Source organism: Silene latifolia, chromosome 10 (genome assembly GCF_048544455.1).
Source record: "Silene latifolia isolate original U9 population chromosome 10, ASM4854445v1, whole genome shotgun sequence".
NCBI lineage: Eukaryota > Viridiplantae > Streptophyta > Magnoliopsida > Caryophyllales > Caryophyllaceae > Silene > Silene latifolia.
This window is the reverse complement of record NC_133535.1, coordinates 7,429,860-7,440,137: the sequence shown is the minus strand read 5'-3', so window position 1 is coordinate 7,440,137 and position 10,278 is coordinate 7,429,860. Positions and strand designations below refer to the sequence as shown.

Genomic DNA, 10,278 nt, shown 5'->3' with positions numbered 1-10,278 from the left:
CCTTTCTGACGTCAAATCTTGGTTTCGCTATTCTGCTATTGAGAAGATTCAATTTACTAGTGTGTGCGAAAATCGAAAAATGCACGCGGTGTCCTTGAGGTTTGATATTTTGTCCAAAATACCTAATTTTTTTATCCGAAAAACTAAGAGGCCATAACCCGAGTTTACGAGTTCAGAAAGTAGTAATTTTTTTTTTTCAAATTGATCATTTTTCCGAGAGTTACGATTTGAAAAAAAAAATTGTCGTATTTGGATCTCGTGTCAAAGTTTTTTTGACCGATTAAACTTTGAGTGACTATATCTATTGGTGACGTATTCCAAAGTTGACAATTTTTTTTTTTTTTTTCAAATCGTAGTTCTTGGAAAGATGATCAATTTGGAAAAAATCGTCCACTTCTGAGCTCGTAAGACGTAAACACAAGCGACCTTTTAAAGTTTTTCGAATAAAAAAATTGTTTATTTCAAACAAAATATCGCTAATCAAAACAAACAAAAAGATGGTTCATTCAAAACACACAATTGGTGTGAAGAGGAGACTTTAAACAAAGTCAAGAACAATGAAGAAACTCCTCTTTAAACCCTTAATTAATCAATTTCCCTAATTTTTTCCCCTTTCTCCCAAATTCTCTACCCAGATCCAACGGCTATAATTAGCCTGATCTTCCAACCAGCCATGATCATCACCGTCCGATCAATCACATTCTATCTCTTCACATTCCTCTTCTTCTTTTCACCATCACTGGCCTCTGAGCATGATCACAAGGTTCGTTAATCTTTTTCACTAATTATAATTGCATTGAGGAGTAATTACTGTATTTTGTTTATATGGGTTTGATTATTATTTGTTTTTTGAAATGGGTTTTCTTTGATTAGTGATTTCTGGGTTAATTTGATGTAATGGTGGTGCATTTGATCATGATGTTTGAGATTGTAAAGATTTCCATTTTTGCTGTTTAGGGTTTAGTTTTTGGTGATTGTTAGGGTAAGGCTCCGTACATCCGTCCCCTCCTACTTCGCAATTTGCGGGAGCCATTTGAGGCACTGGGGTAGTGTTGTTGTATGAATTTTTTGGATGACCATGTGACTTAATGTCTTAATTCTGTTCTTTTGGAAGAATTTTGGGGTATATGAAGTGGGTATGATATAGTAGAGTGATTAACCAGCTGAGGGTTTGATGAAATTGAAGTTATTTGTGTATACATTGCTGTTTTCGCTTACAACACTCGCTTTCGTGACCATGAATTTGGTTTTCGAGCATATGTAAGGCTGAAATGCTAATGTCATCTGCCTCGGGAAAAACAACCAACATCAGCAACAGCATTTATTCAATGCTTTTGAATCTTACGCTACCTTACCCTTGTGTTGAAAATACATTGTAACTATATTTTGTGACTCAGGTGAAAGTTGTGTCGTGCATTCTCCCATGGGGAAAATTGTGTTAGAGCATTATCTCAACAGTCTGTGCTACCATGACTTTACACATGACCTCACGCACCCGTGTTGTATCAAGACTCTGGCATGGTTGTGACCCCTAGACCCTTCGTTTCAAGACAAAAATACTACTCCCTCCGCACACTAATGTTCTTCCCATTTCAATAAAATACTACTCACATATATTAGAGAAATGGGAAGAACACTTTTGTGTGGAGGGAGTAGGAGTTTTCATAAAAGTGGCACTCCGAGTTAGTGTCCGACTCTTGGGATTTATGGACATGACACGTAAGGTCATGTCCAATACTTTTGATCAAGTCTGAGTAACATAGCCGACTCACAATTTCCAATGTAAAAATGTAAACGTTTTTTTTTCATTCTATGAAACAAAGGAATTTTTTTGTCTCCATTAGAAGTGAGCAACTTACAAAAGGTGATTAGTTGATGACTTCATACTCTAGGTGAATTGTAGGTGAGATCTCTACATATGAATGCTATGTTAGAAGCATGCTACTGATCCGCATAATCAGGGATTGAGGGATATCATTTCTTCATGAAAATTGGGGTTGTCATTAGATTTACGACATTTTTTTAAAGTGGACTCTTGCAGTTCTTTTTACTCTATCTTTTGTTGGGTAGAGAATAGAGATAATTAAATATTTAGATATGCGAGGTACCTCAGAGGGCTTCTCTTTGAATTTTTAGGTCTAAGAACATTCATCAACTTTGGTTTTGTTGATGTTATTGGTTCATGGTGAATCAGTCTGAGGAATTGGTTACTGTTGTTATGATGGCCTTCAAGGAAGAAGCTAAACCATGAGTATACTTTAGAATTACCTTTTCCCATTGCGACTGCGTGGAAATATTTAGATGTTTTCACCAATCTAGCTTTCAGATGCCTGTGCTGATTTAACGTCATTGTCATGAAACGACTTTTTTGCTGGTCTGAGCATCCGGGCTTTGAGGATCATTTTGGTTTAAGATATGTACTTCAGCTGTTTGCAAGCTCCCCAGATATTTAGGATAAGCACTATGAAATGTAGAGGATATTAAAAATGCAGATTAAGAAATCAAGAGATTCATGTTCCTTTGTTTCCTTCTTGTTTGTTGTAGTATGAGCCAGATGAACACGTCATTCTCTGGGTGAACAAGGTTGGTCCGTACTACAATCCACAGGAAACGTACAACTACTTCATCCTTCCGTTTTGCCATCCAGATGGCCATATTGAGCATAGGTGGGGTGGTCTTGGAGAGGTTCTTGGTGGGAATGAACTTATTGACAGTCAACTTGATATCAAGTTTAAAAGTATGTACTCTATACTTTATGGCTTCTTGGATTGAGTTTTTGATTTTCCTCTCTCCTTCTATGTCACAGTCATTTCAAAATAAAATTTCATCTCACATTATTTATGTTGTTTATGTCAGAGAATGTTGATAAGACAGTCGTCTGTGAACTCAAACTTGATGCTTCTAAAGCTACACAATTCAAAGATGCAATTGAAAATTCGTACTGGTTTGAGTTCTTTATTGGTATGTTGTCATTTCAAGTTTGTTTCCATTTGATATCTAGCTTCTTTCTGCCATGCTTAATTTATTGATCGGTTATTGAATGCTTAAATTTTGCCTTTTTCCATAATGGCGCTCGATGCACACCATTCAGATGATTTGCCTTTGTGGGGTACGTGTCTATTTTGATATCTTGATCTTCATAATTGTATAATGATAAGAGCCATAGTACCTTATTGTCCTCTCTTCCTTTCTGTGTAGGTTTTGTTGGAGAGTATCGTTTTGATAAAAATGGTGAGAATCCTAAGCACATGCTGTACACAAATAAAAACTTAATCATCAAGTACAATGGAAACCAGGTATGTGTAATTTTTTTAGGGTTCGTGTTCAGGGACTCGTCAAAGGTGTTTGACAGAGTGTTGTTGCTTTATTTGGTTTTTATTGTGTATTTATACTAATCTAAATTCTTCTGCATAATCTCTATCTCTTTTGTAACTCTTTTCTCTGCAGATCATCCATGTTAATATGACCCAGGATGGTGCTAAGCCAGTAGAGGATGGAAGAGTGTATGAGCTGACATATACTGTTACGTGGATCCCTACAGACATCTCCTTTGCTAAGCGTTTCGAGGTTTACTTGGATTATCCTTTCTTTGAGCATCAGGTCTGTAGATTTTTTAATCCTGTTTCTGCTACCTCTCATCTCCTTAGAAATTGTAATCGGCTTTTATTTTTGTTTCAATTTTAAATATGCCAATGGCAAAATTTTCTTGTGCTTCTGGATGTACCTGATGTTTTTGCTGAGTTATGTTTTAGCTGCTTCGTGGGACGAAATAATGAAATTTCTGGCCAATAATATGTATCTCAAAAGGCAGTTTTACTATTTGCAGATCCATTGGTTCTCGATTTTCAATTCATTCATGATGGTAATTTTCTTGACTGGTCTGGTGTCAATGATATTGATGAGGACCCTGAGAAATGACTACGCGAAGTATGCCAGGGAAGATGATGACTTGGAGAGCTTGGTTAGACTTCTGTAATTGGTGATATGTGCTCTATACTGTTTTAGTAATCTGCTGAAAAGGAATTTCACTTGTCAGGAAAGGGATGTTAGTGAAGAGTGTGGCTGGAAACTCGTGCATGGTGATGTTTTCCGGCCTCCACGTAGTTTATCTCTTCTCTCAGCCTTCGTCGGTACTGGAGCTCAACTAGCAGCACTTATTTTCCTCGTGATCATTTTGGCAATTGTTGGAATGTTGTATACAGGGTATGTTAATGAAATTTGCAAATGTCAAATATGATACTATGCCTCCGCTGCAGAGGATGCCCCTGTTGTTACTGCTTTGATTGACATACATATCTTCAGTGTCAACTTATTGCTACATTGATGGCATTTTCCTCAATTGACCTTAACTTCTTTCCTTCAGCTACAATATTACTTTTTATTAACGGTTTTCTTTAATATAATATTTGCTTTCTAGCAAATGTCTATGATGTAGCTATCAGGGTTTCCATATCTTTTTTTTTTCCCTATGTAGGACCGTCAATAAAAAATTACATCAGCGGTTTGTATGTCTCTTATTTGTTGCAGGAGAGGAGCTATCATTACAACTTTCATTGTATGTTATGCCTTGACGTCGTTCATAGCAGGTTATGTTGGTGGCGGCATGTATTCTCGTAACGGTGGTACGTAATTGTAAACCTTTTTTCTACTCCCTCCGTACCGGTCAATTGTTGTCATTTGGTTTTGGCACAAAGACCAAGGAAAGAGTAGGGGGCAATTATAAGATGACAAGTGGACCAAATTAAGTGTGAAGGATAAAATTGCTCATCAAATGCAATCCTAAAATAGAAAGGACAACAATTGACCGAGACACCCTAAAATGTAATAGGACGACAAATGACTGGGACAGAGGGAGTATCTCCTTAGATATCTCTTTTTAGTATATGTAGATTTTAAGAGATGATGGTGTGGTATCTAACTGTCTACTAAGCTGTTTGTCTCGAAAGAGCTGGATTGTGCTTTCTTTAAGTTTTTTTTTTTTGTAGCTTAGAATGATTTAATTGACAACTCTTCTTTCACGTTTCAGGTAAAAACTGGATAAAGTCGACAGTCCTTACAGCTTCACTCTTCCCCTTTTTGTGCTTCGGGATTGGATTCCTATTAAATATTGTCGCTATATTCTATGGATCTCTTGCTGCCATTCCCTTTGGGACTATGGTAGTTGTATTTATCATTTGGGCATTTATTTCCTTCCCCCTTGCACTTCTTGGCACCGTAGTTGGAAGAAACTGGAATGGTGCACCAAACAACCCGTGTCGTGTGAAGACTATCCCTCGACCTATTCCGGAAAAGAAATGGTATCTAACACCCACAATAATTTCCCTTATGGGCGGTTTACTTCCATTCGGAAGTATTTTCATTGAAATGTATTTTGTCTTCACCTCCTTTTGGAATTACAAGGTAAATGCTCGCTTCCATTTTACTTTCTATATTCCAGCATTAACTCGAGGCAGCTATGTATTACCCACTTCTAACACTAACACAGTAACACATGTTTCTATTACGTTACGCTTCTTGCAGGTGTACTATGTTTACGGCTTCATGTTGCTCGTGTTTATGATACTGATCATTGTTACTATTTGTGTGACTATTGTGGGGACATATTTCTTGTTGAACGCTGAGAACTATCACTGGCAGTGGACATCGTTCTTCTCTGCTGCATCCACGGCCATATACGTTTACTTGTACGCTATTTATTACTATCGAGTCAAGACCAAGATGACTGGTCTTTTCCAAACCAGCTTTTATTTCGGTTACACTATGATGTTCTGTCTTGGCTTGGGGATTCTTTGCGGTATGTGGTTATTGTTCAGTTCACTTCCGTTCATTTTTTTTTCTTCACTTAGATAGTTTAAGTCCAAAAGAACAAGGCCTCATTGCCGCAATTAAAGCTAAACTTTGTCACATTTTCAGGAGCGGTTGGCCATCTGGGCTCCAATCTTTTTGTACGAAGGATCTACCGGAACATCAAGTGCGATTAATCATCCAAATTATTTTATCAATTGAACTGATCACATAGCGACAAAGATGACCTTGGATGGCTTGGACGGTACCTATGGCTCGTGGGATTGTGCTGTGTTGAGTCGACCAACGATGTAAGTGGAAATAGCTGTAGACACTAGGATTTTTTTTTTTTTTTTTTTTTTTTTTGGTTTTGGTTTCAGTTTTAATGTCAAATTTTAATCTAGTGTTAACCGAGTACCCAACTCTATGGCAAATTTAGGGTTCATTCTACAGTTTTGGTCCTTAATAAATTGTTCACAACTTCGGCCTAATGGTCTTGTAATTCCGAACCTAATGTGTCATATTCTTGGGAAGATTTCATCTTGGTTACTGGTTGCTTAAATAGTTAAATTATGTCTTAGTAACTTTATTAGTTCCAAAGAATTGCTAAATCCTCGCGCTAATTTCTTAATTTCTTCTATTAAAATCTCTTGTACCTCGTGCTCTACCTCTGTTTATACCGAGAACCCAAGTTACTTCTCATAGTTCTCAATATCTTTGAATAATTGAGCACTAATTATGCTGGAAGATCGTTTTCCCGTGCGAAATGATCATTTTACACTCAGTTAGACCTTGCAAAATTAACCTGACTGGAACATGACCCGACACCCAAGCAAGATCTGTTACCCGAATTGACCAATTAGTAATGACTCTACCTGAATGTTTATTGTTACAACTTACAAAAGACACCACTATGAAGAATTAATAGACCCGAAAATGACCCTACCCGATGACCTGGCCCGAACCCTCGATTCAAAATCGGTCCGATTGACTCGTTTGCCAAGTCTACCCTCAATAGTCAATATCATAAATGCATAGAGTAGCTTTCAATTTCCAATCTTAACAAAATTAGGTTGGCCTTGAAATAGGATATAAACATGAAATCAAGAAAAATGACATGAAAGTGGTGAAGAAATAAAGGAGCGTGTAATGACATAAAGTAGGCATTCCCGCCTGACTAAGTAACTATATTACCCACGCGCTTAACTTACCCGCGTATGGGATTCTACGTTTCCGAATTTGGAACACGGAAGCCCATAGTTTAGGCAAAATTGTCCAAATTTAAGGAATTTGGATCCTCTCTATTACTTTATCACTATTTTCTTTTTAATAAATTTATATTTTAATATATTTTCTCTTGTCATCTATTAAAATTTTATTTTTATAAAACAATTATAAATATTGGATCATCATAATTGTTCCGGGTGTAATTCCAGAGCAAGTATTGTTACCACCCGTGGCTTGTAGAATGACGTCTTTGCTTGAATCCTCCTTGCGGTCTCCTGAAACGATGAACAAACTGAGGGCTCGGCTTTGGCCGAGCGTACTCACTCCGACGCTCAAGTCAGTAAACTTAGAGAGGTAAGTTGTCGTTACTTGGCTAAGGATGTATTGTAGAGAGATAAGGAAGATATTACCAGATGAATAGTGATTCTTAGGTTAAATTGTGGATCCTTTCCTCAATAAAGGTTGAGGAGTATTTATATACTTTCACCTTTTGTCACGTAGTGGCCAAGTGGCTAGCAGGTGGAAAGACCGTTCTACCCTCGGCCGATGGACCCATGGCAGGCCGGCCGAGGGTCTTGGATATGAGTACGCGGATATGTATCCCGATCGGGCTAGTTGCGGCCGATACCAGTGACAGCCGATGGGTTGCATCGGCTAGACTATCTAAGTCGTTGACTTCTTTGTGGATATCTTTGACCTTGCTCAATGTGTCGACTTGGTCGGCACGGTGCGAAATATGCCCCATCAATTTGCCCCAGCCGTAGTCTATGCCGTGGTATGGGCTCCGATGTATGTTGAGCGTATATTCGCGCAAGTAATTTCGAAACTTTTTCAGACGGCTTCTTCTACCTCGGCCTGGTTTCGCTTAGGCCGTACCATATCCCCCTCCACATGGATGTGTAAAGGGCATCCGATGTGGAAAAGAAAGTGACGCTGGCCGAGACCGGGGTTGGGAGTGCCGGTTGTTTTTGATTGCCCCAGTGCCTAGGTGCTTCCTAACTTGGATGATCATGTGGCGGCGGAGAGCAGATACCTAGGAATTTGTTGAGGAAGATGAATAGGAGAGATATGAAGGCGTGTTAAAGACGCTTGATCACCGTTGCATTGATTGACGTTCGATCGTTGCAACGATTGACATTCCGTGGTTGCATGTCCGACACGTGTCTGTTCATTGATTGGCCGACGCTTCATGGGTCGTTCCCGATTGGTCCTTCCTCATGGGCTTTTCCCTATAAATAGGGCAGTTGTTCCGTGAATTTGGCTACCAATTTCATTTTCTCAAATTTTTCTCCGAAATTTTCATCTCTAAACTTTCGAGGGCTTCTTTGTCTTCTAATTTTCAGAGTTGTTACTCCGGCGGGTATTTTTCTTCAAGGTAAACAAACAAACTTTCTTTTATTTTGTTAAGTAATTGTCGTGAACATGTCTTCGCCGATGTAGGGACTAGTACTTCGCGCGGGGGTTCCCGTCGCGTCTTGATGAGGGGGGGATACTAGATGCCATCCCGATAAAGTCTGGGGGCCCTAGGTCTCCTTCTCCTGAAGTTGATCCTCAAATTTTGGAGGAATGGGAGGATGATGATGATGATGACGATTTCGGTGATGGTGCTGGAAGGGCTCATCCCGATGAGGGGAGGCGAGACGTCATGGATCACGGGGACGCCCTGTAAGGTCCGCCTTGACCGTGCTTGGACCCACAAGTTCGCCGATTGTTCGGCGAGACATTTTTCGAGGGCCATTTCCACTTTGGCAGTGGATACAAAATTGTTGTCCCTGAGGAGGGTCAGGCCGTTTGTTGCCCTCCACCGGGTTACATCGGCGTATACATGCGGCACTTGGAGTACGGGCTCCGGTTCCCGCTGAATGAATACGTTATGGCCATTGTCAGGGCCATGAACGTCGCCGTGGCCCAACTGCACCTGTTGGCCATTAGGACCATAGTCGGCTTTGTCTGGCTCTGTCTCTTCAAGGGAGAGGCTCCAACGGTTAATTTATTTCGTCGTCTTCACCACCTTAAGCCGTCGTTTTCTGGTCGCGTCGGATGGTACAGTGTTCAGATGGAGCCGGGTTACGTCTCCGTTGATAAACTTTCTTCATGCAAAGACTGGAAAGGTCGGTGGGTGTATGTGGAGGTGCCAAATGACTATCCGCTGCCCCGGTATTTCCAGCACCAAGTTAATTTGCGGTGCGAGACTAAGGCGGAGCATGATAGATGGGTCTCCCGGAAAAAGCTTAAGATGGACGCCAGCAAGGTTCCTCTTAAGGCGGATGAAAAGCTGGCGATGAGGCTTTTTGAGGCGGACAAGAGTGGGGTGCCGAAAAGATGGATTCCCCCAACGCAGATCATTCTTCAGGATGAGCCGCTCTGCCATGTCGGCCTCATACCGGCCCTAGCGCAGGGTGAGTGGGGTCGGTGTGAGGCCCATCTCTGCTCTCAACGTTTCTGTTTGAACCTCGACTTAATTCTTCTTCTTAACTCTTGCCTTGTTTCCTTTGCAGACCATTTTGGACCGGACCCTGTCTGAGGATATCCTCCGGAGAATGGGGCTGAACAAGGATAAGACCGTTGCTGATTTGCACCCTAAGGCTTTGACTCGTGACCGCAGAACGTCGCCGAATGATCTCATGGATCAACAGTTGAAGGGCTTGAACATGGTGGAGGCCCAGGCGAAAGTCGTTAGCGGCATGGCGCGCCGGATGCGAAAAACAGAGTCTTTGGCGGCGGCGGCATCGACACCGGTTCCACCTCCCATCCCCCCCCCCCCCTAAGAAGGAGACGATGGAGATCGTTGATATTACCGATGGGGAGGACTCTGATGCGGAGGAATCTCCCCTTGTTCGTAAGAGGAAGGAGCCGGCTACTGCTGAAACTGCTGCCAGCAAGGAAATGCGTCCTCCGGCCAAGAAGGCCAAGCACGGTACGTATCTATCCCGTGGCCCAGATTTAACCGGTTTATTAGACATGGATGCTTTAATTAAATTTCGTGCAGATCACTCGTTGTCGGCCGTTGCTCTTAACGAGCAGCGAGTGGAGAAAAGCCCCGTGCAGGCTGGTGATCAAAACGTCACTATTGTCCCTTCATCCCAGAAGGCTTCCCAGCAGGTGCAGGCTGGTGATCAAAGTGTCACCATTGACTCTTCATCCCAGAAGGCTTCCGTCTCCCAGCTTATAGTGGAAGGCACGAAGCTGATCAAGGAGCTGGCGAGGTGGAACGAGCTGACCGGTGCTCGTATCATAGAGCAGGATAAAACCGTGTCTCAATCTGTT

General features: G+C 41.1%; 1 protein-coding gene across 1 annotated transcript; it reads left to right on the top strand.

Moving 5' to 3' along the window:
* Window positions 1-490: 490 nt before the first annotated feature.
* Window positions 491-6,354, top strand: LOC141604906 (transmembrane 9 superfamily member 1-like). Its single transcript, XM_074423467.1, has 12 exons — window positions 491-763; window positions 2,545-2,737; window positions 2,857-2,961; window positions 3,092-3,109; window positions 3,199-3,296; window positions 3,448-3,600; window positions 3,827-3,961; window positions 4,037-4,203; window positions 4,528-4,622; window positions 5,027-5,400; window positions 5,521-5,794; window positions 5,914-6,354. The coding sequence occupies exons 1-12, from the start codon at window positions 674-676 to the stop codon at window positions 5,979-5,981; spliced, it is 1,770 nt and encodes a 589-aa protein (XP_074279568.1). The 5' UTR covers window positions 491-673; the 3' UTR covers window positions 5,982-6,354.
* Window positions 6,355-10,278: the final 3,924 nt, after the last annotated feature.

Coding starts and splice junctions, on each gene's coding strand:
- LOC141604906 (XM_074423467.1), top strand. CDS start 674: ATGATCATCACCGTCCGATCAATCACATTCTATCTCTTCACATTCCTC. Junction 2,738..2,856: donor ACTTGATATCAAGTTTAAAA/GTATGTACTCTA, acceptor TGTTTATGTCAG/AGAATGTTGATAAGACAGTC. Junction 3,962..4,036: donor ATGATGACTTGGAGAGCTTG/GTTAGACTTCTG, acceptor TTCACTTGTCAG/GAAAGGGATGTTAGTGAAGA.